Source organism: Lutra lutra, chromosome 8 (genome assembly GCF_902655055.1).
Source record: "Lutra lutra chromosome 8, mLutLut1.2, whole genome shotgun sequence".
NCBI lineage: Eukaryota > Metazoa > Chordata > Mammalia > Carnivora > Mustelidae > Lutra > Lutra lutra.
Window position 1 is genome coordinate 6,702,513 of NC_062285.1, and position 26,581 is coordinate 6,729,093.

The following is a 26,581-nucleotide window of genomic DNA, read 5'->3' on the forward strand; positions in this document are numbered from 1 at the left end:
TTCCTGATGTATCAAATCTTGGAAAAATATTTTATTCCAACTCCCATAGCTGGTTTCTTGCAGAAATGCCAACAAATATGGCGAGTGACCCAAGGCCTCCATGGACTGGTCCCAACCAGTCAATGAACCAGCTATGGGACCTTGGGTACACATCCCCAAAGCATAGTGTTTTACCAGATTTGGGGGCCATGTCTGCATCAAATTGAGCTCAGGACTGCTAATAGCTTCTGTGACACTAGGGAAAAGATCCTCTTTCCATTTTTATGCTCTTAAGGAGAGACTGAACTTTGTCCTGAGTAGTCTACTTGTTTGTAGGTAGAACCTTATGGAAGAATGAATACAGTGTACCCAGTTTGCTACAACTCCCTGGCTTTTCTCCCTTTCCCCCAGGAGCTACTCAATCAACTACCCAAAATGCCTGGGTCAGATTGTCTTGGGATATCTGATCTACCTGATTCTCTGTAGATTTAGTTTTTACCAAGACGGAGAACCTGGAGCTAATGGGAATCTTGGAAGCAAATTAAGCTCACAACTTATGCTGGAGTTTGTAATAACCAAGAAAGAAAGTGTTGGCTCTGCTTAGACAAATGTCCATGATTTTATGAAAGCAGATTGAAAAAAAAAATTGGAAGGACACCTGGGTGGCTCAGTTGGTTAAGCATCCGATTCTTGATTTCAGCTCAGGACTTGAACTCAGGGTCGTGAGTTCAAGCCCTGTGCTGGGCTCCATGCTGAACATGGAGCCTACTTTGAAAAAATCAAAATCAGAGAAAAATTTGGTGTGATTCCAAAGCCAGGGACTTCCAAAGGAGAGAGAGCTCATCAGTGTTATAAATGATCCTTAATGAGGAAGAGGTAGTAAGGAAACCAGTGTGTGCAGGGCTCCATCTGATGGCCCCACATTTAAGTGGGTGTGTGCCAAAGCTGGGAAATCTCATGAAAAAAACGAGTAGGATATTGTGGCCTGGAACTAGAAGATAGTGTGGCAAAGTCAACTGAAAAGACAGAGCATAAGCTATTGAAAGTCAGGAAGCAGGGTAGAAAGTATTAGGAGCTTGGGCCCTGGGTTTGAAGCCTGGCTCAGCCACTTCCAAGCCAGGTTACTCTGAGTCTGTTTCTTCATCCATAAAATAAGCAATAGCAAATAAAACAGATAATAAGAGCATCAGTAAGAGTTAAATGAGTTTGTACATGTGAAGTGCTTATCAGAGAACTTAGAGTCCATAGAGAGAAACGAAAGCCATGACTATGGTTTCTCCAAGGTTCACCCAAAGGGATTTATTTCCTCCTGCTTTGCTCTGTTCAAAGCACATAGACGGAAAAGGCTCTGGTCCTTGGTGGACAGACCCAGAAACTAAGAGTAGAATCATTTCACAGCGGCTTTCCTTCTTTTGTTTCCTTTGACAACATGAATATTCTTATAAACAACAATGATAGAATAAGATAAAGATGGTGAATGAAACCCAGAGGAATGAAGCGAGGGAAGGGGAGCACTGGGTTGCCCAAGGGGTCTTCAGTCCCCGTGGGCAGATGAATGAGATCCCATGGCAGTTAAGGAAGGTGCGAAGGTGATCATGGAACCATGCTGGGTCACCTCTGGGAAAGCCTGGAGATGAGAAGAACAACAGAGGATATAGTCATGGTACTTTGTGCTCACAAAAAGCCTTGAAAGATACCTTGATGCTTTAAGTAATTTTCTCTCCCATCTCTAGGTAGACGTGTGGGTTATTGAACCTCAGGGAATAAAATTTCTCCATGTTCCTGACACATTTGATGGCCATTTTGATGGTGTTCCAGTCATATCTAAAGGACGCCAGAAGGTATCGTAAGTGTTGCGTGTTGCTAGGACTCTTAAGTGGTCACTAGCTCAGGGGATCTTTGCTCGTCCTGGGCTCTGGGGAACAAAAAAGCATTCAGGTGGTGAACTATGTGAAGGAACAGAGATCCTTGAGCAAAATCTATCATTTCTTTGCATTTGGACCAGTGACTGTCCCTTTTGGGTCCCCATTCCCCTCAAGTCATGTGCTTGACTGTTGTTAAAAGACAGCTTCCACATAACATGTGGCGGATTTTCATTAGTCCCAGCAAGAGATGTTCAGCTTAATTCTCTTTGCTTCCTGACCAATGATAACCAGCAGCGGAAGGGTCAAACTCCTCTAGGAGCCCTTTCACAAATTCTTGCGCTAGTTGCCATCTCTCTCATGGGGGAAGGGAGGAGTTCTTTGAGTGTCTTAAGAAGTCCTCTGATCTGGGCAGCAGCACCCCTTCACATGCCCGGCCATTGTCCCTTGCATTGGGAATGGGACTTCTGGTGTTGCCTGGGTGCAGGCCAGCCATCAAGCCAAGGGCAAGACCTCTCCACCTGTGTGCACAGGAAGGTGTCAGCCCCCCGTCTCAGGAGGGAGAGTGCGGAGACTGGGATCTGATGTCCCTGTTCTTTCCAGGCACATGTGTCCTTCAAGCCCTCTGTGGCACAGCAAAGAAAATGCCCCAGCTGCCCTGAGACTGCGGTGGACGGAGAGCTGGTGGTGATGTATGACGTGAACAGAGAAGAGAAAGCCGGGGAACTCGAGGTAGGTGAAAACAGTCTTGAGGAGAATCGCCGTGCTGAGGCCAAACAAAGGTTTCTTGTGGAACAAACTCCCTGGCTTTGGGGTGGCTCCGAGCTCCCGAGGTGGTTACAGAGAAGGGACTGAAATCCCATTTCCCTAAGTGTTACTAAGCCTCATCTTTCCATGTCAAGAAAACCAAATGGAGGGTCATGGAGAGTTTCATGTCCTTGTCCCAGAAGGGTACTTCTAGGCCTTATATGAAGTACAGTAAGAACATCACAAAATGGGAGTTTGGGGTAACCTATGTAGGCCCTTTGGAGTTAAACTGTCAAAGAAAGCAGAGAGGTTATGGGCCTGGGTGGACAGAACAAGCAAGAGAAAGATCTGGGCTGGTGGTAAATTCCAGGGCCAGTGTTCACTGTGAGATTTCCTCAGTTTCTGTTCCCCTCTTGTCGTGTCTTGGGTGTATGTCTGTGTTTCCCTTGTGCTGAGGTAAGAGCCCTTAGAGGGTGTCTGAAAGCCCATGATTCTGTCCAGGACAGGGAGGTAGGGAAGTGTCCACAGCTATACATTCACCAGATGGGCAATGTACTGTCCTGCTAGAAGTGACCAAAGGACAGTGGAAAGAGAACGAGGGGAGCCAGGCATTAGAGTCTAGAGCAGAAGCAAAGACGGCGATCTGGAATCTAGCCGGAGTGGCCTTCTAGTAGCCTCGAGAACTATCTAAACTTTCTACGGGGCTGATAAAGGTCCTTCGTGATCTGTCCTGCTGACTCTCCACTCTAATTCCTTGAATTCTTGAATTCTATAGCCTTTGTTGCCCTGAACCACTTACAGAACCCCTAGTGTGCCATAGTTTCTCACCCTGGTCTGGAACACCCACTCCTACCTGCACTCGCCAACTCTGCCCCAGACCCACGCTGGCAGACCAACTCCAAACTCACGCTCAAGCCCAGTGTACATTCCATTTCCATGGGAAGGAGTTCCCCATCCGAGCCAGATACACGTGCACTGGGCCTTCTCAGTGTCCTTTGTTTTCCCAATCACAGCATGTAACACCTTGCTGTGGTCTCTTTACTTGTCGGGATCCTGGGTGGGCCTGTGAGCCTTGTGAGGGCAGAAACTCTGCCTGATTGGCTGTTGGCTAGCAGGGTGCCTGGAAGGCAGGCTCTCCTTGGACTGGGTGGATGGAGGGGAGCAAAGAAAAATGCCCTGGGGAGTACAACTACCGAGAAGGCTTGGCTTCCTAGGAGAGGGGTCGGAGAGAGCAGGAAGGATGAGAGATGTAGATGGACACTGAGCTTCCTCTTTAGGACCAGCATGCCTCCTGCTCCCCACGGCTCGTCTTTTCTCTCCTAGTCGCTGGAGCCCCGTCTTCCTGCATGCTAAACAGTGTGTTCTGTTTTCCAGGTATTTAATGGATATTTTGTTCACTTCTTTGCTCCGGAAAACCTGGACCCAATTCCCAAAAACATCCTCTTTGTCATTGATGTCAGTGGCTCTATGTGGGGAATAAAAATGAAACAAGTAAGTACCTCCTTGTTGGTAGGTAGGGGTGCTCAGGGCTCCCCACCATCTTCAATCCCCTCCGAACATGGCAGACATTCAGCATGCCTTCCCCCCAGGCCTCATCGCGGTCAGCTCGGGCTGACTCACTGCCCTGAAAAATGCCATCTCCCGTCCTTCTCCCTGGGATCACTCTTCTGCTTCATAGTCTTATTCTTCCATCTGTTTTACTTTACCCCCTTGCACTGTGCATGAGTGACTTTGAAATCTCTTCCAATTACACCACAATTCCTTGAGGGTAGCCATCCCATCTCATGTCTTCCAGGTTGGAGTTCAATAGAGGCTAATCCAGGATTAAATGGTGTAGGTGCCTTTCTACAGAACAAATGAGGACATTTCTTATTTTATCCATCAACCCATCCATCCAACCAATTTGAACAATTAGCTAACCAATCATCCATCTATCCATCCATTCATTCATTGACTAATCATTTCTGACCACCCAAGTGTTCATCATGTTCTAGGATCTAAAAGAAGGACAAGACATTAAACTACAATGCCAGGTTCCCCAACAGGGCACTGCTGACATTTGGGACTAGATGATTCTTTGTTGTAGGGGCTGATCTGTGTGTGGTGGGATGTTCAGCAGCATTCCCGGCTTTGACCTACTGGCTGCCTCTAGCACACACCCTGTTAGTCATGACAATCAAAAATGCCTTCAGATGTTACCAGATGTCCCCTGGGGGTAGAGTTGCCCTCCCTTGAGAATCTCTGCTCTAATACAGCCATGTATTCACTCTTTCCTTCCTTCTTTTGTGCATGTAACAAATATATATTAAGCACTCACTGTGTGTCAGGCACACGGCTCATCAGTTAAAAAAAATTGACCAAAAGCATTAAAAAAACCTATCCTTCCCCAAAGGGAGCTTATAGAGCTTACATTCTGTGAGAAGATGGGGACAGAGAATAAATAATAAACATAATAAGTCATTTAAAAGTATCTTTGGGGTGCCTGAATGGCTTGGTCAGTTAAGCATCCAACTCTTGGTTTTAGCTCAGGTCATGATCTCAGGGCCGGGAGATTGAGTCCCACGTCCAGCTCCCCGCTTAGCACAGAGTCTACTTGTCCCTCTGCCTCTGCTCCTTTCCCTGCTCTGTCTCTCTAAAATAAATAAATAAACTCTTTCCAAAAAAAATTAAAAATGAAGGTATCTTCAATTGTGGTATCACAAGAAATGTTTTGGGGGTTTTTTGTTGGTTTGTTTTTAGAAGAGCATATTAGGAATCAGGAGTGCCAGCTGTGGGGGGGGGATAGGATTTTAGACAGGTTTGCTGTCTAAGTAGGTGCTTCTCTTGAGAAGGGCTTGAGGAACCCCTTAGAAGGTGTGGGGGAAGGCACGCAGCTCTCCGGGGCAGACCTCTGTAGGCAGCAGGGACAGCCAGGTCAATAGCTCTGAGTCATAGTGTGCCAGGCATGTTCCAGGAGCAGAGAGCAGCCCAGCAGGGAGGGAAAAGGAAGGAGCCAGACGGATAACGTGAAACCCCTTGGGGCACCGTGAGAACCTTGGCTCTAACTTGGAGAGAAATGGAGAGCTGCTGGGTGGTTTGGGGGAAGGAATGACATGATCTGACAGTCTGTAAAGCCCATCTCCAGCCGCTGTGTTGAGAAGAGGCTGGCATGCAGGTGAGGGTGGAAACAGGGAGGTCAGGAAAGCGGCTCTTGCAGTAGTCCAGGCAGGGGACGATGGCGGCACGGACCAGAGTGGCAGTAGTGGGTATGGCAGGAAGTGACAGGATTCTGGACTCTAACTGGAAGGTAGAATAAACAATATTTCCTAAAGCTGTGAGGTGGGAGAAGAAAATAAGACCCCAAGATGCTCTGAGCTCTCAGCCTGAGCAATCGGAAGGAGGGGTGAAGGTTGCCATCAATGAGTTGGAAAAGACGGGCAGAATGAGACTTCGTGGGGGATATCAGGGGCTCGGTCTTGGACATGTGAAGCGTGAGATGCCTATCTCACCGAGGTCAGTGAGGCCATTGACTATGCAAGTCTGGTATTCCAAAGTGAGATATCGAGATGTATGATTAGGACCCAGCAGTCTGTGGAAGGTATTTACAGCGATGAGACAACTGAGAACACCAAGGAGCAAATGCAGTCAGAGAAGAAGACCATGACTGAACCCTAGGATATTGAGCAAGAATTCAGGGAGGAGAGGAGGAACCAGCAAAGAAAGAAGAGTGAAAAAAGCAACCAGTTGAGAGGGAGAGAAAATCCAAGAGAGTCTGAGATTCTGGAAGATACTGAGGAAGATTTTTTAAGGGGGAGGTGTGACCTGTTGGTTCAGATACTGTTTATAGATTGAGTCTGATAAGAAGAGAGAATAGTTCATTGGATTTGACAACATTAAAGGCACCGTGACCTCAACAAGAGCAATTTTAAGAAGTCCTGATGGTGAAAACATGAACAGAACAGATGTGAAAGAAAATAGGAAGAGAAGATTTGCAGATAGTATGTTTGGGCCAATCTTTCAAAGAATTCTATTGCAGAGGAAGACTGAGAGATGGGTGTGAGTACAAATGAGGTTTTTATTTTTTATTTATTCATTTATTTATTTTTCATATTATTTTTTTTTTAAATTTTTCTTTTTCTTTTTTAAAGAAAATTTTTTTTTTGTCAGAGAGAGAGAGAGAGAGAGAGCACCAGCAGGGGGAGTGGCAGACAAAGGGAGAGGGAGAAGCAGGCTGTCCGCTGAGCAGAAAGCCTGATTTGGGACTCAGTTCCCAGACCCTGGGATCATGTCCTAAGCTGAAGGCAGACACTTAACGGACTGAGCCACCCAGGCGCTGCGCGAATGAGATTTTAAAAGGGGTGAGAAATAACAGCATGTTTTTATATTTATAGAAATGCACCAATAGAAGAGGGAAATTTTGAATGTAGGAGATGCAGGGGCCAGCCACTAGAGCCATGTCCTCGAGGAGATGAGAGAGAATGAAAGCTAACTCACTAATGGACGGATGTGCCTCGGATAGAAATACTGCTAGTTCTCTGCATTGCTTTAATGTCTCAGTGCAGTTGGAATCCAGGTTGAGAGCTGAGACAGGAAGTGGGAGGTGTTGGTAGTTTGAAAAGACAGGAGATGAGAAACAGTAATTTTAGAGAAGGTGAGTTGCTGGACTTGAGAAATATATTTAATTTCCAGGCACCACTAAAGGGGCACCTGAAGTTTGCGATTCTTAACGAAACCTGAGACCAGTCAAAATTATTGGGCGTAACAAAATAGTGAAAGTTTCAGTATCAAAATGCAGACAGCACATGTTTAGGATAAGTGAGAGACAGGTCAGTGTTGACTGAGGTGGTTTCAAGAGGTTTTCTGGGAGAAGGACAGCTTGAGTTGGTACTTGCAAGATGACAGGAGGAGTGCTTGGTCTTCCTCCTTTCTTCTTGGACTGAGAGCTTAAGTAATAAGACGCTTCTTCATCCTTCTTTGAAACAGACAGTGGAAGCAATGAAGACCATATTGGATGACCTAAGAGCTGAAGACCAATTCTCTGTGGTCGACTTCAACCACAATGTTCGAACCTGGAGAAATGATTTAGTCTCAGCTACTAAAACACAGATTGCAGATGCCAAGAAGTACATTGAGAAAATCCAGCCCACTGGAGGTGAATGACTTTACATCCCAGAGCCCAGTGAGAAACGTTCACAGGGTTCAAATCTTCATTCACGTAGGAAGAATCACTCCCTACCATGGTGGTCTTTGCCCGGCCGGCAATGGCCTGCCTTAAATAATGTGCGTATTATTATTCCATGATGAGTGTTAATTTCTTGTGAAAGTACAAGGCATAACCCATCCCACACAAGTTTGCAACCATCCCAATCTTTCTCAGAAAAGGGTGTCAGCAAGGGACACTAGAATTCTTACTACTCTCGTAGCACAAAATGCCCCTGTCCCCAGACCAGTGTCCCAGCATGTCAGCAAGGGTGATTGAGGGACCTTCAGTTTGGTCTTTAACAAAACTATAGACCGGTGCTTTGAAAGGACGAATTCCTCTTTAAGGGAGTAGTTTACCATAAAGTCAATAATTTTACTCTGCTGGGGAATCTTGCCCAGCCTGGAGGAAATTTGTGTCAGCTGGAAAACCATCGAAGGATTTGGGGACTGACTAAAATGACACGTGCGTGATCACCAGACAAATGAATCAGAACCCAGGGTGTGACAGTTTTTGTGCAAAGAGAGAGTACATAACGGAGCAGCACATACTCTTACCTTAACAGGCACCAATATCAACGAAGCCCTCTTGCGCGCCATCTTTATTTTGAACGAAGCCAATAATCTGGGAATGCTGGACCCTGAGTCAGTCTCTCTCATCATTTTGGTCTCTGATGGTGACCCCACAGTAGGCAAGTAGCTTTTCAATCTTCCAGTAACAAATATTTCACTCTCGCTTCAAATGGGAAATCTGCTGGCAGTTGCCTGAGTTTCTAAACCATTGTAGCCCCATGTTTTCTAAAAGGAGGCCTCTCTGGGCCCTGGAACTGTCACCACCTCCCCCTACCCCAAAACCCAGTCCCAGACACTTTTGGTGATGCTCTTGAAAGCACTTGTTTTGAAACTGGATTATAAACTGTGATAGCTCGCTATTGCATTTTCTCTCAACGTAAGGTATGTGAGGTGGCGTACGGGAGTGTGAGATGAGTGTGTCAGTCCCTGGTCCCCAGGACACGTCTGGAGTCTGCAGTAACCTATTCCATCCTTCTCCACATTCCCCCAGTCCCTCAAGGCAACGGGAGAAATGACTTCTTTCTGATATATCCTCTACGTTATACATTTTTCCCCACAAAAGGCCCCACATCCCCTGGCTTCTGTCACATGTTGTTACTTTATGTGCTTCATTTGTGTCTTTCTACTGGCAAATACAAGAGTGCGTGCTGGATTGTGTTGTAGTCTGTCATGTCTACAAGGACGGTGCCCGACGCTGCTCAGTGGAAGGAAGACGAGTGCGTCAGTCAGGACCGCGGCCACTTGAGTTTTAGACAAAAAGCAACTGTTCTGCTAATAGTGAGACTAGAATGGGAGACTTTATGTAGTATTTGTGGTAGATTCAGAGTTTCTGAACCTCAGATCAGGTTACTTGTAAAATTCAATTTGAGGGGCACCTGGCTGGCTCACTGGATGGAACGTGTGACTCTTGATCTCGGGGTTAGGAGTTCGAGCCCCACACTGGGTGCAGAGATTACTTTAAAAAAATAAAGTAAAATCCTGAAAAAAAAAAAAGAATTCAATTTGAGAATAGAGTCATAAAGAAGAAAAGGAAACATAGCAAAAAATTAAGTCTGCTTCTCATTTCTTCCCTTGACCCTCCAGTTCCTGTCTCTGGAGACAGTCTTCGGTTGGCAATTTGTTGTGTAACTTTCCAGAGATATTCTGTGCATACGTGTATACTCCATACACATATACACACATTTATGTGTGAATATATACACACACATACACACACACATATATGCATGCCTATATGCAAATACATCCTACATATGCCAATTTTTACATTGTTCTCCCTCCCTTAAAAATATATCTGTGAGATCATTCAGTATAAATACATAGAGTTATCTTGCTCTGGTTAATAACTACATGGCTGCATAGTACGTCCCAGTTTGAATGTATCATCATTTACCCAACCTCCCTTACTACTGTGCACTTGTTTTCAATCTGTTGCTACGCCCAATAGTGTGGCTGTGTACGATTGCACATATGTCATTCCCATTTGTGTGAGTGTGGCTGTAAGAGAAACCCGTAGACTTGAGTCTCTGGGTCAAAGGGTAGGTGGGACAAATTCTGCTAAACCGCCCTCCGTGGATTTTCAAAAAACATTCTAAGATTGTCCCTCATTCTCTTCGTCTCTGTTGTCATCCACTTTAGGTGAACTAAAATTGTCAAAAATTCAGAAAAACGTGAAGCAGAACATACGAGACAACATCTCCCTGTTCAGCTTGGGGATAGGATTTGACGTTGATTACGATTTTCTGAAGAGACTATCCAATGAAAACCGTGGCATGGCTCAGAGGATTTATGGAAATCAGGAGACATCCTCCCAGCTCAAAGTAATACCTTTTTTCTGTTCTTTCTTCCTCCTTCACTCAAAGTCATTCAGCTCGCCAAATTTGAGTCACAGTTGTCATCATTTCAGCTGCGTTCGGCCGTGACGATGAGAAAGTGCTCGATTCCCTTCCTACCCCATCTTGCATGTGTATTTGCTCTGCATTGACAGTGAGATGGGAGGCAGGAGGGAGATGCATTTCCCTACTCCCTGACCAAGTCCTCCCAGGCCCCGCTGAAACTTCTGGGCTCTCCAGTCCTCCTTGCCCTCATGGTCATCGTTTCCCCTTTTAAGGTGCATTGGTATCTCATTATCAACTTTTTATAATGCAACAAAGATCAAACGATAGCCTGTAAGTGTCCTTGAAGGTAAAGGAGAGAAATTACTTGCTTAGTCTGACTCCATGGATAATAAAAAGACATAGAAGAAGAATATACTTTACCCTATCCTCTGTCAATTCCAGGTGCCATGGGTCAGTGTCAGGCACCGTATTTAAAGTCGGGAATAGGAAAGGGGTAGGGGATAATTTGGGAATATCAACCCAGCTGACTTTTCTTCTTATGAGTATCTATCTGAAAAAAAGAATATGTTTGGCTCTCAAGTCCAGGATAAGATTCTTAACAATTTTTTAGTTTCTCCCTGTCTCAGTTCATCTGATAATTGTGAGAGTTTTCCTTGTCCCATAGCTTTCCACAGAGATCCTGTGAAAATAAATTAAGAAATATCAGCTAACCATGTGAGGAATCTCAACATAAAGTGCCTTAGGGGTGCCAGGGTGGCTCTGTCAGTTGAGCGTCCAACTCTTGATTTCAGCTTGGGTCATGATCTCGAGGTCATGAGACCGAGCCCCGTGTCAGGTTCCGACTGGGCATGGGGCCTGCTTAACATAGTCTCTCTCTCTCTCTCCCTCTGCTCACACGCCCCTCCCCCATCTTAAAAAAAGTGCTTCAGACTGAAGAAGTAGTAGGACAATAATGATTTCTCTGTTTTTTGTGAATTGTAGAAATTCTACAACCAGGTCTCTACTCCATTGCTCCGGAATGTTCAGTTCAACTATCCCCACTTGTCAGTCTCGGATGTCACTCAGAACAGTTTCCACAACTATTTTGGAGGCTCTGAGATCATGGTGGCAGGAAAATACAACCCCGATAAATTGGAACAATTACAGAGCATCATCACGGCCACCTCGGTACTTCTGCTTATCTCCTTAGTTCTAAAAATACTAACTGGTCCCCTCGATACAGTCTGTCTTGCATATTAACAGGATAATATCTTGCATCCCAAGAATCTTGCAGGCAGAATAAAAGCAGTAGAGTGAAAGGGAAGGCATGAGAATATCTATGCCGTGGTCCCCAAACCATTCTGCAAATCCATCCCTTCTCATCCCAAAGCCAATCCCAAACCTTGTATGTAAGCACTCCCTCTTTTGCGATCTTATGAATTATTTTGGACTTCTCTTGAATTTACATAACGTCCTGATTCGCTCACAGTAGATATGAACAGTGTGGGTTGATTAACCCTAGTTCTGCTCTCCCAGTGTCTTTCAACTGAATCTTCCATCACCCAGGCCAACACGGAGTTAGTCTTGGAAACTCTGGCCCAAATGGACGACTTGGAGGATTTTCTATCAAAAGACAAGCATGCAGATCCTGATTTCACCAGGAAATTGTGGGCCTATCTGACAATCAACCAACTTCTAGCTGAGCGGTAAGAAGAGAAGAATGTACATAACAGGGATTTGCAAAAGTAAGAGGTTTGCCTTGAATATTTTGCAGTAATACACAAAAGGGATTTGGAACCAAGAAAGGCAGCAAATTAATTTGGGATTTGGATTGTCAATTTCCACTGGTTCCAAGCACTCTAAGTGAAGCTGAATTCACTCTTTTCTCTTTTTTATTGAGGTTGACATACACAAAGTGGGTGAAGCTGATGAATTTTAAATGTACAGTTTGGTGATGAATTCTTAGATGTGTCACCCATGTAGTAATCACTGTCAGATCATTATAGGATACTTCTGTCCTCTTTGAAGGGTCCCTTGTTCTCCTTCCCTCAGAATGCCCACTGATGTAGAAATCACTGTCACCATCCATGAGTTTTCTGTGACTGAACTTCTTGTAATGATACAACCTGTATTTGTATGTTTCTGGCTTCTTTCCTTCGGCATGATGTCTGTAAGATTGATCCGAGTTGCGGGAGTATCAGTAGTTCACTTGCATATACTTTTGAAAAGCTTATTGTCCAGAGGGAAATTTACGATTCTAATATCGCCTAAGGACGGGTTTCATAATAGCCCCCGGCTCTCTCGTTTCTGGCTTCTCAGCCGACCTGCACTTAACCTGTGCAGTATAAAAACTATGCTCCCGGGCAATGCACAGCTTTTGGACCATGTGCAGCAGAGTAACACAGCAGGTGCTGAAGAAGAAAATCACCCGAGCCCCATCCCACCTTTGACGTCAGGTTCCCAGGGAGTGGAACAGTCTTCAGAGCTAGGTCAGGAAGACACGAAGTGCGGTTGGATGACCGAACTCACAGAGAAAATCCGTGATGTCAGTAAGGTTATAAAACAGACATGGGGCTGTAGCTGGGACTTTCCGTTGAACAAGAACTATCCCTGCCCCTTTTTACTGAAGCATCCTGGGCTCATTCACAGCAAAATTGCAGATACGCAGCGCATTGCTGAAGTTAAATACTGATTTTCTAGAACATTCCCCGGAAAACAGATCAGTGGTTGCTGGGGTTTGGGAGGGCAGGGCAACCAGGTGGAGCCCAGGGGATTTTTTAGGGCAGTGAAAGTGTCCTGTACCATATACCATTGTGAATACATGTCATCCCATGTTTGTCAAAGCCCGTAGGACGTGCACCACCAAGAACGAACCGTAACGTAAACCACGGACTTGGGTGATGAAGAAATGTCAGCCCAGGTTCATAGATTGTAACATACACACCACTCTGGTGGGAGGGGCTGGTTGTTGATAATGGGGGAGGCTGTGGTGTGTGGGCACAGGGAGGATTTGGGAAATCGCTGTCCTTCCTCCTCCGTTTTACTGTGAGCCTAAAACTGGTCTGAAAAAGAAAGTCTATTTTAAAAAAAATCCTTTAGACTGCATGGCTAAGTAAAATCCTGGCTTCTTGGAGCCAGTTAGCCCTCTTTCATCTGTGGTCCCCAGGGTTCCGGCTGAGCCCAGAGCGGGTGTGGGACTAAGTGCAGTAATGTTCGTGATGCCTCTGTTTCCCAAATCCAGAAGCCTGGCTCCGACAGCTGCTGCCAAAAGGAAAATTACAAAAACAATCCTGCAGATGTCTCTGGAACATCACATCGTGACCCCGCTCACCGCGATGGTGATCGAGAACGAGGCCGGGGATGAGCGCATGCTGGCAGACTCGCCCCCCCAAGACCATTCCTGCTGCTCAGGTCTGTGCTTCTGTCTCATGGAGCAATAGGACGGGGCAGCTTCCTTAGCCTGCCCCGGGGGCCTCCAGCCTCGGCTCCCCTCCCCGTAGCTTGCCTCCTGCTCCCAGCCCTGGGCCCCCTGTGTCTGAGCTGTTCCTGTCAATTTACTTTGGGGGAGTTCGTTGCTGTGGTCTTGGAACTTTGGCTCCCTTAACTCCCAAAGGAATTTTGAAGACCTGTGTACCCCCACGTGCATTGTTTAAATCAGCGTTTAACCATTTCTCGCCACACTTAAATAGTTGTAGTGAATTTAATATGGGGCATATTATAAACATTCAACTTGTTTTTTAAAGATTTTTTTATTTACTTATTTGTCAGAGAGAGCGCGTGAGTGTGCCCAGGCTTAGGGAGCAGCAGGCAGAGAGAGAAACAGGTTCCCTGGTTCTAGGGAGCCCGATGCACGACTCCATCCCGGGATCCTGGGATTGTGACCTGAGCCGAAGGCAGACGTTTAACCAATTGAGCCACACAGCGTCCCAACATTGAACTTTTAAAATAAACCTGTTGCTTCACTGTTGTCAGTGTATCCGGTGGCACGGAATACCTAAGTCGGTACTCTCCATCATCCATTAAAAAAAATACACGAGCAAACTCTATTTTAATTATTGGAAATTTTATATTGTTCTTTTTTCTAGTTGAACTGGTATTTCCTTTCCTGGCAGAAGTACGTCTCAGTGTAGTACACTGCGATGCCAGAAAGTCTTTTCCTCATCATCCTGTTCCTCTGCAAGAAAAATGTTGGCAAATTTGAATTTTTTTCAATGTGTTGGGACCCTTAGAGTCTGAGTATTCAAAATTTTTTTCTAGATGGAGTTTTATTAAGACCTACGACAAGTAGATAATTGATCAAAATAATATACATGGATTATAAATATGATATCCCTAAGTAAAATTTGATTGAAAATCATGTCTTCGGGGCGCCTGGGTGGCTCAGTGGGTTAAGCCGCTGCCTTCGGCTCAGGTCATGATCTCAGGGTCCTGGGATCGAGTCCCACATCGGGCTCTCTGCTCAGCAAGAAGCCTGTTTCCCTCTCTCTCTCTCTCTCTCTCTCTGCCTTCCTCTCCATCTACTTGTGATCTCTCTCTGTCAAATAAATAAATAAAATCTTTAAAAAAAAAAAAAAAAAGAAAATCATGTCTTCAAAATGAAAAAATGTGACTGTATGTGTAAATGTTATTTATCAATGGATTCAGTGTCATTTCTACTTAAAAAAAAATTGTAGGCGTGCCTGGCTGCCTCAGTCGGTGAAGTGTGTGACTCTTGATCTTGGGGTTGTGAGTTTGAGTCCCAAGTTGGGTGTAGAGATTAGTTAAAAATAAATCTTTAAAAAATTTTTATAGGCTGGGTCCTGATAAATCTTGTTGACATAGGTAGTAGATAGGAATGGAATGAGTTTGGTCACAGCAACTGTCACTCATTTACAACTTCTTCAGACTTACCTGCCAAACTCACATAGGAGCTAGTAGGCAAAAATTATTTTTAAATGATTTAATATGTGATACCTTGGGCCCTACTTCAACTTGGTTTATTTATTTTTTTAAAGATTTTATTTATTTATTTGACACACAGAGATTACAAGTAGGCAGAGAGACAGGGAAAGAGAGGAGGAAGCAGGCTCCCCGCTGAGCAGAGAGCCTGATGTGGGGCTCGATCCCAGGACCCTGGGATCATGACCTGAGCCGAAAGCAGAGGTTTTAACCCACTGAGCCACCCAGGTACCCCTCAACTTGGTTTAAAGCAAAGAATTGGAAACCATCTGACTTGCAAAAGGATTTGTGTCCCTTGCAATGGACTGGAGTCTTTCCAATTTCCGGTGCTACACCAATTTTCCCGGAAGGTTTTTGGTGAGAGAGCATGCCTTCTGCTTCTCAACCAAGAGAAAGAGGTTTTCTAAGGAGAGGTATATGTGGAAGCTGAGAACTTGAAATTGCTACAAAAGCCACCCTTGATTCCTGAGTTCTGTGGAAGGTCCTAGGTTGTGCTCAGGGACGCAGGAGCCAAGTATAGAAGACGCTGGCTTATCCCCTTCTCCCTGCCCTCCGTTTCTCGGGACCTAGTCCTGTTGAAACACAGTCTGAAGAGTTGCCTGCGTACCTGAAGGACCACTTTCCACATTTTTAATTTTGTCCGAGTGAGACGCCATATTTGCCACAGTGGTCCAGGGGTCAAGGAGCTCTTACTTCTGGCATCCCAGTTACAAGAGCCTGGGGCCCCACAGCCAATTTATCTGGGGAGAAACCTCTCCTAGATAAACTGGCGTAGGTAAGTGGTTGTTATCAGCTAGATAAGATGCCTAGGTGAACTGTCGCTTGTTTTCTCCAAGACAGGAAGACTGCCTGTGTGTCAGAAAGCAAAATGAGCTTGTTGTAACCAATAGGGGAAACTAGTTGGTCGAGGAACTGAATTGTTTAGATTGTTGTTTGGTTAGGAAATAAGAACGGATCCAGGCAGGGGCTGACCGTAATCCGGGACTTTTCCAGGGGCCGGCCTAGACATCATCTCCCCGGCCTAGGATGAAGACGTGGGGCCCTTCTCCCACCTCCGTGGGGGCAGATCCCACAGCCCAGGTCCCAGACTCTGCAGGGATCCCTCCAGCAGGCCCCCACAGTGTAAAGACAGGAGGAGCTGGGAGAGAGAAAATTCTGGAATAAAATTACTGGGAGAAAACCTTAGCTGAGAACCTCCAGGGTCCGCATAACATAGATTCTTAACCTTGTAAGAAATCTCCATGGAAAAGTAAGCTGGGACACTAATGGCCACGGGTTTTTCTACACAGGTGCCCTGTACTACGGCAGCAAGCTTGGTCCGAGTTCAGTCCCATCTTGGGTCAACCCTTCCCCAACACCAATGATCCCGATGCCTGTGCTGGGAGCTCAGGTGCTCGAGGCAACTCCTCCCCCACATGTGATGAGAGGTAAGAGGCCTTCACCACAGCTCTCACGTCCCGGCCCCCAATCGGGTCACAATCGTGTGCAGCGTTGATAGATGTTTTTAAAAAAGTTCTGGTAAACAAGTTGACTGCTGTAGGTACCACTGACCTCCCTTAACAGCAGATGACTCTGTGTATTAATCAGCTTGGGCTGCCATAACCAGATACCCCAGCCTAACTGGTCTAAATGACAGGTCTAGAGGCAGGGAAGTCCAAGATTAAGGTGCCAGCTGGGGACAGCTTGTACACAGCTGGCATCTTCTTGTGTGTTCACATGACCTCTCTGTGTGTGCCCTGCAGAGAGGAAGGCTAAGCTCCCCCATGTCCCTTCTCAGCAGGGCGCCAATCCCTTGATGGGGGCCCCTCCACCAGACATCGTGTGCTGGTGGTTAGGGTTCCAACCTATGAAGCTCGGGGGTCCAGTCCAGTCCAGAACACTCCATCTCCAGCTGGGTGAGCTGAACCCTCGGCAGTGGACGAGACGCTCTTCTCAGGCCAGGGGGCTCCACAGGGTATCGATGCAAGGAACATTCTCTTCGGAGATTGTATGTGAACTGACTGTATGTGAACTGATTGTATGTGAACTGATTGTATGTGAACTTAAATGAGTTATTTCGTGTTCCTACATGTTGAAAACAGGCATAATTACACTCAGGCAGCGAGGTTGTTGACCTCATGAAACCTTCTCAGGGGCGAGCACAGGATAGCCAATAGATAAAAGTCATTATTGAAGATTAGACACGATTCATTGTACTATCAAAATCACTTTAATGTGGTTTAATCACTTAATCACTTTAATGTGTTGTCTTTCTCCCCTTCCTAATCCGGTATTTGCCACCTTTCCCCCACCGAGATTACAGCTGCACGACACAGCACGTGAGGGGAGGGCATCCCTGTGTCGGGTTACAGTGCTGACGAAATTGCCATCCTCACTGCACCGAGCGGATCTCAGAGCAAGAGACAAGGGCAAGCACGGGGCAGGCGCCCCTTCCTCTGTGACTTTCCAGAAGGAAGCTTCTGTAGAAATACGTAGCGAGAAAGCTAATTCTGTTTTCGAGTTCTTTCCAGTAAGAAGGCGGTGTTCCCTCTCAGTTTACATAGTCTGCTGTGCAATGCAGTTAAGGGGACAAGGTCTGGAGAGCTGGACAGTTCCAGGGTCAGACTCTGCCCCCGTGGCAGTGGGCCAGACCGTGGAACCTCTCTAGGTCTCAGTGAGTCCACCTGTAAAACGGGGGTGGTGTTAAGTTGTGGGGTGGCTATAACATCAGTTCCTGGTTCCCCATGGGAGCTCATAAAGCCCAGGTCCTCAGGAATCTGTGAAGTTAGTCCTGGGGGCCCTCCATCCGCCTTCAACCTGATCTAAATGTAAGGCTACAGACGCTAATCTTTAAGTATAATGTTTCACTTCTGCTGTCTGGAGTGGTGTCAGTTGGTAAGGCAGTACCGATCCGTGGTTACCCACCAGCAGGTGTGAGTAATGGGATTTGGGTTAATTAAAATGGCAGAATCAATCACGATCTCTAATAAAAGCCAAGTCCTTCCAAAGATATTTCAAAACACCATATTTGTGTAAAGGAAGAGGCTCTCATACCAAAATGATTTTTTTTTATTGAAAAAGAGATGCGAGAACCTTTGTTCTGCGTTTTAAGGATGCCCTCTAGTGCTCAGCTCAACACAAAATCGATTCACCAAGTATTTATTGACCTGGTGGCGAGAGTTTTGTAGTGTGAGGGGTGCAGAGAAGTACCAGATTGTACTTCTGTTGTGGATTCCTCTATCTTCCATTTCATGTTCTGAAACACACACTTGAACATGAGGGAGCGTGTCAGAGTGGGTGGGAGAATGGGCTTGTCGTGGGGCAGCTTGGCTGTGGTCCTGGCTCTGCCACAGTCCAACCCCATAATGGGACCTCAGGCAGGTGACCCATCCTGTGCGAGGACGCGAGGAGAATTAGTTGAGTTAATGTTTGCATGGGACTTTGTGGTAACATCTAGAAAACAACAGCCTCTCGGTGAATGGAAGCTTGCTCTTTCGGTTTTAATCTGGGAAAGACAACCACTGTGGTTCTTACGGCTCCAACCGTCTCCTCCCCGGGCCCTTCAGTGACTCGGGCTGGAAGCCTGGCTGGTCTGAATTGTTCCTGGGCGCTCAGTTACCTGACACTGTGGATTCTACCACAGGTCTCTGGAATCTTCCCTCCCTCGTCTGTCCTGTTTCCCGTTCAGTGTGACGTCTCTTGCCTGCGTTATTGCTGCATTAGCTGCTAACTGATCTTCCCACGTCCATGTCCCAATACTTAGTTTATACTGTGACAAGTAATTTCCCCAAAATCAAATCATGTCGCATTTTTTCTCAGAAACTTCAAAGAGCTCCCCAACTTAAAGCTCCAGTCTTTGGTGTGGTGCTCTGCCCCTCTCCATGACCCCCATTTTCAGTCTTTTTCTACGTTCTTCAAGAACCCATCCCCTAGTTACATCGAGGCACTTTGCAAACAAATCGCCAACTTTCATACCTCCGCACTGGGCGCTCAGAATAAAATCTCCGTTTCTCCTGTGTCTTTTGCATCTCCTAACTTCAAGGCTTTGTGCAAACTCCTTCACTAGGCCTTTCTCAACTGGCCGGGCGGGGCTGGTCACCCTTCGTCTTTACCCTCAGAGCGACTGGCTTGTGCCATTTTTGTGTCATTTAGTTTACTCTCTCTTCCCTCAGTGGTTGTGTCTGTCTCTAGGAAAGAAACACTGTGGGGCGCCTGGGTGGCACAGTTGGTTAGGCAACTGCCTTCGGCTCAGGTCATGATTCTGGAGTCCGGGATCGAGTCCCACATCGCGCTCCCTGCTCAGCAGGGAGTCTGCTTCTCCCACTGACCTCTCTCCTCTCATGCTCTCTCTCATGCTCTCTCTCATGCTCTCTCTCTCTCAAATAATTAAATAAAAAAAATCTTTAAAAAAAAAAAAAGAAAGAAAGAAACACTGTGAAGAAAAAAATCATTCACGATATTCATTAGAGCACACATGGTCTGGAAGACCTTGACTCAAGGGGGGGCCGTTGCGATGGGTATGGGGACCCCCGCAATGGGATCTTGCAGTTGGGTGGAGAAGGTTGGACTCAGCTCCAAACACAGCATGGGGAAGTGGGTGCGAAATCACACGCAGGAAACGTCAGGAGTGAGGGGGGTTCTGGTCAAATCAACGGAACAGGCTTCCTGCTGAAGGCAGCCAGGAGATCCGACGTCACCTGGAGGGCGGTGGGGAATGAGGAACCCAGTTAGATACCGAGGGTGCTCAATGGGGAGGATGGGGATTCTACCTAACCCAACCTACTAGGATTCTTGCTAAAATTGGACAGCGCAGAAGCTAACATGTGAGTCCAAAAGTTGAGGCCTCATTGAAAAGGTTGGAGGAGCCTAAGTGGAGTTTGGTCAAGGAGAGAATCTTGGTCACTCCATTAAATTCTGACTTTCTTGAAGGTCTTATAAATAAGACCATGACTTATTTATAGCTACACCAAACGTTGCCTAATTCAGTGCTTTGGATAGACCTTTTTTTTTTTTTCTCACCAACTATTTGTTGAATGATTAGACAAACAAATAAGAAAGATCAATCAGAATAAGGTTGTCCAGCAGCAAAGGACTTCTTTCTTGAGAGTCGCTCGATGCTTCGTTGTTCTCGGAATTGATTAATATCCATCGGTATGCCAACAAATAACATTACATCTCCTTTATTTTTATGTATCGTGTATAGCTGCTTAAAAACACACACATCATTTTATCTATTTATACAACACTCACTGATGGAGGTGTGCATATGTAGTATACATGTAGACACGATGTATTGTGTGCTTTTATTATTTGTGTCTTTCTTATTCATTTTTTATCTCTAGCCTAGAGCATACATGATAGCTACAGAAAAAGTATATGTTATAGGTGTAAAATAACTTAAAACTCTGAATTGTCCCATGGGGAAGGGACAATGGGTCTGCCTACACTGGACGCCAACACCTAGACAGAAGCTAGCATCTAGTACAAGCACTGGAACTCTTTGTTCTTATTAAGTGAAAGGTTTCAGGAATAAAGTACTGTTCAGTGTCGCCCTCCTTTCTATGGTTTTGTTTGATTTCGTTTTCTCTATTTTCCAGTTGAAAATGACCCACACTTCATCATTTACCTGCCAAAAAATGAAAAGAATATTTGTTTCAATATTGACTCAGAACCTGGAAAGATTCTCAACCTTGTTTCTGATCCACAATCAGGTAAAATAAAAAGATGCTGTATTTGAACTAGGCAATTAGATCATTGCCACGTTTCACTGTCACCACCTGGGATTTCTTTCTCTCCCACCTTAATAGAAGCCCTGTACTTTTCCAACTCTGATAATTGGTGAGCAAAGAATCATAAATTTATTCCCATGGGAATTAGAGTAGCTAAGAAACTGAGCGCGAACTAGCAGATCTTACTGTGATGTAAGTCATTTAAAGTATAAAAGACATAGTAACAAAGTGAAAGTTGTTCAGGAAAAAAAATGTTATGTAAGAAATCAAGCCAAAAAATAACACTTTTCCCATATTGTCAAGTTTTATAAATTTGATGGTGCACAGAGAGAAAAAAGCATGTTTTCTTCTCCAGGGATTTTGGTCAATGGACAGCTCATTGGTGCCAAGAAACCAAGGAATGAAAAACTCAGCACCTATTTTGGAACACTGGGATTTTATTTCCAAAGCGAAGACATGAAAATAGAAATCAGCACCAAGACCATCACCCTGAGCCGGCGCTCTCGGGTGTCTGTCCTTTCCTGGTCTGACACCGCTCGTGTCATTAACCAGAGGTGAGTATTACCGTGTCTGGTCTCGGGCCTGTCCTCCACGCCTGACTACACAGATCAATCCGGAAACCCGTGACCGAAACGTAGAACTTAGCTATCATTTTAAATGTGAAGAAGTAGAGGTTCAGAAAGATTGTTGGTGCCTAACCCCACCCCGTTCCTGACAGCCGGGTCCACGTCTTGTGGCCACTGTGTGTCTCGGCACCTGCCCGAAGCCTGGCATGGGATGAGGGCTCGGTAGATACATGCTGGATAAGTGAAGGAATCCATCAAACATCCCAGCCAGGTCCGTGTCAGAGTGTGCCTGGAAACACTGGACTGTGTCATATTTTCCCCTGATCACCCGTTTATTGTTTTTATACAAACACAGAAACTGACAGAGTTCCAGAGCCAGGAATGAAAACAATATTCTGTGACCCAAAAAAAATACTGTGGAGGGCCTAGAACACTCGTGGAATTGCCCAGGGCCGGATGGCAAGCTTAGGCTCATGGTAGGAGGCATGGCTTCCTAAACAGTGTGTTCTAGAAATGTGGACCCCATTTTGCTTTCTGCCGCAGGGTGCTTGTCTCTGTGAAGAAAGAGCAAACTGTGACCATCACCATGGATAAAGACATGTCCTTCTCTGTTTTACTCCATCGTGTTTGGAAGAAGCATCCAGTGAATGTAGACTTTTTGGGGATCTACATTCCCCCCACAAACAAGTTTTCACCTAAAGTGCATGGACTAATAGGTACGGTGTCTATCGTCCATCTGGCAAGTGGGTCTGGGTCTCGAGCAAATTGGGAGGTTAGAACTTACACAGTGATGGGTCTGGACTCAAAGGTCAGGTTGGGGCCACACTCTGTGCCCGGGGCCTTGATTTGTACAGGGGACTGAGGACACACAAGGGTCAGTGCCATTGACAGAAACGTTTCCTGTCACTCAGTTCCCCCCTGAAACAAAGAGGCATGTCCCACCCTGCAGGGCCACAGAGGAAGGCTAGGTTTTAGTTAGGGACCTGAAAGCAACAGGTTTAGGCCAGAGCCTCTCCTGGGTTTCTGTGGGAAGATGAGGCAGAGCAGCATAGTTCTGGGTTGGCCGTCTTGAAGCATTTCGGCAGGCTTTGGGCTCTAGGGCAGTCCACTTACCTGGTCCCTGGCCCTGGGATAGCTTCTGGGTCACACGGGTCAGCGAGAGGCAGTCTGGCCCTGGGATGGTTCAAGTGCAGATCACAGGCACACTCCTGAGTGTTCCACTGTCTTTCAGAATTGCTGGCCCTGGGAGGGGCGGTCTCTCCCTGCCGTCAGGGGTTTTGATGTCTGATCTTAATGCACAGAGATAGCAAACATGATTCATGCAGCCTCACAGAGCAGCCAGGGGTCTCGGTGAGGCTCTAGCCAAGACCTTTGCTACCGCAGGTGAGGTTCTCCCTGAACCAGGATTTCATCCTCACAAACTGGGCAAACAGTTAGAGGAGCGACACAGACTTTCAATTTTACATCAGAGGTTTTTTTTTCTTTTCTAACTGGAGGGAGGTGAACTGGTTTGGGAAGTCAGGCATCTAGGTCCACTTTCCCCACAACTTTTTAAGGAGTGGTTCCAGTTGAAGCATGTGGCATCAGAAACCTTGTCCCTGAGATTTGAGCCATGTGGCAGGTGCTCAGCCCGTCATCAGGGAGGGCGTTCCGGTCCACTTCTTGTCCAGCAGGTTGGCCTCGTATGTGAGATGACCGCGGCATGAGCCAGCCAGCTTTGCTCCTGGGAAGGACCCATCCCTCCCATCGCTCTGCCCTTCTCCTCTCAATATGTCTTTCTACCTTAGAAATTCGGGGGGAGGGTAGGTGTGTACTGAAATGCAGCTTGGGTCAAATGACCACAAGCCTGCTTTTTTTAATTGGCCCTTGGGTTCCATGTAAATCAGTGTCCGGACTTTGCCTCACTAGGTCAATTCATGCACGAGCCAAAAGTCCGTATCTTCGATGAACGACCGGGAATGGTCCCCGAGAAGCCAGTGGCAAGCATGGAAGTGAAGGGACACACGTTGACTGTCACCAGGTAGGCCTTGGGGGCGTACGACAGTAACAGACAGCGTATCTCGGGGTTACACTCACACAGTCACATCCAAGCAAGAAAAGCTCTTGCAAGCGTTCCCGATGTCAGACTCAACAGCTCCTGAGGAACAGACACACACACCAGGTTTGCATCAGGACACCACAGGCAGGCTGGCCTCCCTGCGAGTAAAGACCAGCTAGACAACAGCTACCATGAAAGGCCAAGGCTGTAATGCATGATGGGGGGACTGACAGTGTAACAGCCTTGGCCTTTCATGGTAGCTCGGTTACTGAAAAAGCTGATAAAGGAGGAAATCGTAAGAATTCCTGTGAGCCAGGACACCTGGGGGCTCCGTCTGTTGAGCGCCCGACTCCTGTTTCAGCTCAGGTCATGACCTCAGAGTCATGGGATCGAGACCCACATGGGGCTCCGCGCTCAGCATGGAGTCTTCTTGAGATTCTCTCTCTTCCTCTCCCTCTGCCCCTCCCTCCCCACTCCCTCTAGAGTAAAACAAAACAAAATAAATACATCTTTTAAAAAAAATGCCTGTGAACCATAGTACTAGAGAATGAATGGATGTGTCTACGTGAGACTGGGCTCTTCTTCTTGAGCAGGAATCTACCAAATGCATTTTTGTGTAGCCTTCCTCACGCCAACCGTATCCATATGCTCATTGTGAAGTGAGAATTCCATATCGCCAAGCATTGAGTGTAACATTCTTACCAATCTTTTCCGTTTCTCCCAGTCCTGGATTATAGTGTCCCCTTTGGTGTCTGACAGCATTTTAAAGCAGGTGGGGTTTTTTTGGGCCAGGAGTTTTGTTTTGTTTTGTTTGCATTTTAAGAGTTTTTACAAAGCAATCAACTTGGCTTTATAAGAATGACTTTCTTTGCACACAATGGCATTGGTTTCCACATAAGTAAGCGATAAAATTGCAGCCATAATTAAGCCATACGTACCACCACACATGGCTTTGGGAAGTAAAACGATGAACTCTGGGGGCACCTGGGGGGGTTTCAGTGGGTTAAACGTCTGCCTTCGGCTCAGGTCATGATCCTAGGGTCCTGGGATCCAGCCCCACATCAGGCTCTCTGCTCAACGAGGAGCCTGCTTCCCCCATCTCTCTGACACTCCCCCTACTTGTGCTCTCTCCCTCTCCCTCTTTCTGTTAAGTAAATAAATAAAATCTTAAAACGAAACAAAATGATGAGCTCTTCATGAGTACACCACTCAGCTGGTTCGGGCTCACTGGGGACCAGTGAGTTACAGTGGGCACCAGTGAGCGTGTTTGACAAAGGAATGGTGAGCACCATTAATCATAGTAAGATAAGTCATCTGAGGTTGGTGAACGCACATCTGCTAGCCTCTAATGACAAAGGTAAATGCTGGGCCTCAAGTTTACCTACTGCAAGCACTCTTCGCCTCGTAACTCAAACTGAGTTGACCTCGGACCGTGCATCATCCTATACGTTCTAAAGCTTGCTAGTGACATTATGCCCTATGACTTTTTAAATCGTTGGCTTCTTTGTCCTTTAAGGGAAAGGCATGAATGTCTCAGAAACAGCTGGTATCACCTTTAAATACTCACCTGCCTAGGGAAGGTGGGAGGCATCTCAGGTGACCTGGGGTTAGCCCACAGCACTTCAGTGGGGTTCCCACCTTCTTTCCAATGGAAAGTTAATTTGCACTCTTCACCTTGCTGGAAAAGGCTATCTTGGTCAGTCTCCAAAGGGTTATTTGAATTATCTAAAGATTCACTGCTTATTCTCTGTCCTTCCAACACCAAGCCCCAGATAATGACGTTCCTTACGACTTGGGGAGGGGGAATGGGGAAGGGCGAGGAGATCCGGTATGAGAAGGAAGATGCTACAAAGAACAGCAAGGGAGGGAACTTTCTTCTTTCCCAATATGCAGGCTGACCAAGCCTTGGACTGTGTCCTAACTATACCCACCATTTCCCTTGCAGGGGTCTGCAGAAAGACTACCGAACAGACAGAGTGTTTGGAATAGAGGTCTCCTGTTGGTTTGTGCACAACAGTGGAAAAGGTTTCATCGATGGGCATTACAAGGATTACTTCGTGCCTCAGCTTTATAGCTTTCTCAAGAGGCCTTAAAGATGGATGGCTTTGGAAATTTTCTGCAGGTCAAGTTTTTCCCTGCAGTCATTCTTCAGTTTGAGTAATTAAACACTAGCCAGAGGTCACGGTGGTTTATAAAACCTGTTAATGCATCTGAAGAAAAATAAACACTTTGGATTTAGGATTTTGTTGAGTTTTCTGATGTTAGGAGGTGTTCATCAAGGTCATGCAAAGGAAAGCTGCTTACCCAGGGAAAGCGGATGTTTTTGTCTGAAGGCCATTAGGCAGGAAGAATCAGTGTCGCAGATGAAATCCACAGGCAGCTGGAGTGTTCTCCCTCACTGGGGGAAGGTCATCCTCTCTGCTCTGCTGACCTTCAACTGACTGGAAGCGGCCCACTTAGGGCAGGCCCTCTGTTCCACCCAGTCTATGATTTAAATGTAGATGTCATCCAAAAACATCTTCCCAGAAACACCTAACTAACTAATGTTTGACTAACTCTGTGGGTACTCCATGGCCCAGCCAAGTTGACACATAAAATACACCGTCACAACGCCTTAGTTCACCAACCTCTTTCTGTTCTCAAAGCCATTCTTCCAATAAGATACTGTACAAACACGTGGGTGTCTGCTTATTAAATTACAATCTCTCCTAACAGGTCTTCCTCCCTGACATTATTCCAGGATCACCTCAGGAATGGTGTTGGTCCCAAATTCTTCACATATTTAATATCACTCTGGACATTACCTCACATGGCTAATTGCACACAGTATTGACGTTATTATGAATTTGGAGACAATCACAGTTCCAAATTTTCTGGAAGCCACATATTTTACACAGATTTAATGATCTTGAACACAGAGGCTCCCTGAGTATCCCTTGTAGACTTTTTGTCTGTATTTAAGCAATTCTTGAGAGTGATGCCACTTACATTATTAAACCTTGGATGATTAGACTTTATTTCAAAATAAATTTGACTAGCAAGTTATGTCCCAACGAAAGGCTAACAACATTTGTAAGGCAGAATACCTAAACCACCAACTGGATGACTTCATTATGTCTGCATTAATCTAGTGGATCTTGGTGATATGGTGCAAATCTGATTCATTTTTAAGCCT

General features: G+C 46.0%; 1 protein-coding gene across 1 annotated transcript in view; it reads left to right on the top strand.

The window, feature by feature from the left end:
- The window catches only part of ITIH2 (inter-alpha-trypsin inhibitor heavy chain 2), a 37,626-nt gene extending 11,981 nt beyond the window's left edge, over positions 1 to 25,645 (top strand). The window contains exons 7-21 of the mRNA XM_047743153.1: positions 1,713 to 1,820; positions 2,445 to 2,573; positions 3,963 to 4,079; positions 7,551 to 7,719; positions 8,333 to 8,458; positions 9,978 to 10,159; positions 11,159 to 11,344; positions 11,723 to 11,862; positions 13,398 to 13,567; positions 16,384 to 16,521; positions 20,671 to 20,784; positions 21,158 to 21,356; positions 21,912 to 22,084; positions 23,277 to 23,388; positions 25,352 to 25,645. Of these exons, the coding sequence (XP_047599109.1) occupies positions 1,713 to 1,820; positions 2,445 to 2,573; positions 3,963 to 4,079; positions 7,551 to 7,719; positions 8,333 to 8,458; positions 9,978 to 10,159; positions 11,159 to 11,344; positions 11,723 to 11,862; positions 13,398 to 13,567; positions 16,384 to 16,521; positions 20,671 to 20,784; positions 21,158 to 21,356; positions 21,912 to 22,084; positions 23,277 to 23,388; positions 25,352 to 25,499 (2,211 nt within the window). The 3' untranslated portion in view covers positions 25,500 to 25,645. The remainder of the gene's footprint in view (positions 1 to 1,712; positions 1,821 to 2,444; positions 2,574 to 3,962; positions 4,080 to 7,550; positions 7,720 to 8,332; positions 8,459 to 9,977; positions 10,160 to 11,158; positions 11,345 to 11,722; positions 11,863 to 13,397; positions 13,568 to 16,383; positions 16,522 to 20,670; positions 20,785 to 21,157; positions 21,357 to 21,911; positions 22,085 to 23,276; positions 23,389 to 25,351) is intronic.
- The last annotated feature ends 936 nt before the right edge of the window (positions 25,646 to 26,581 follow it).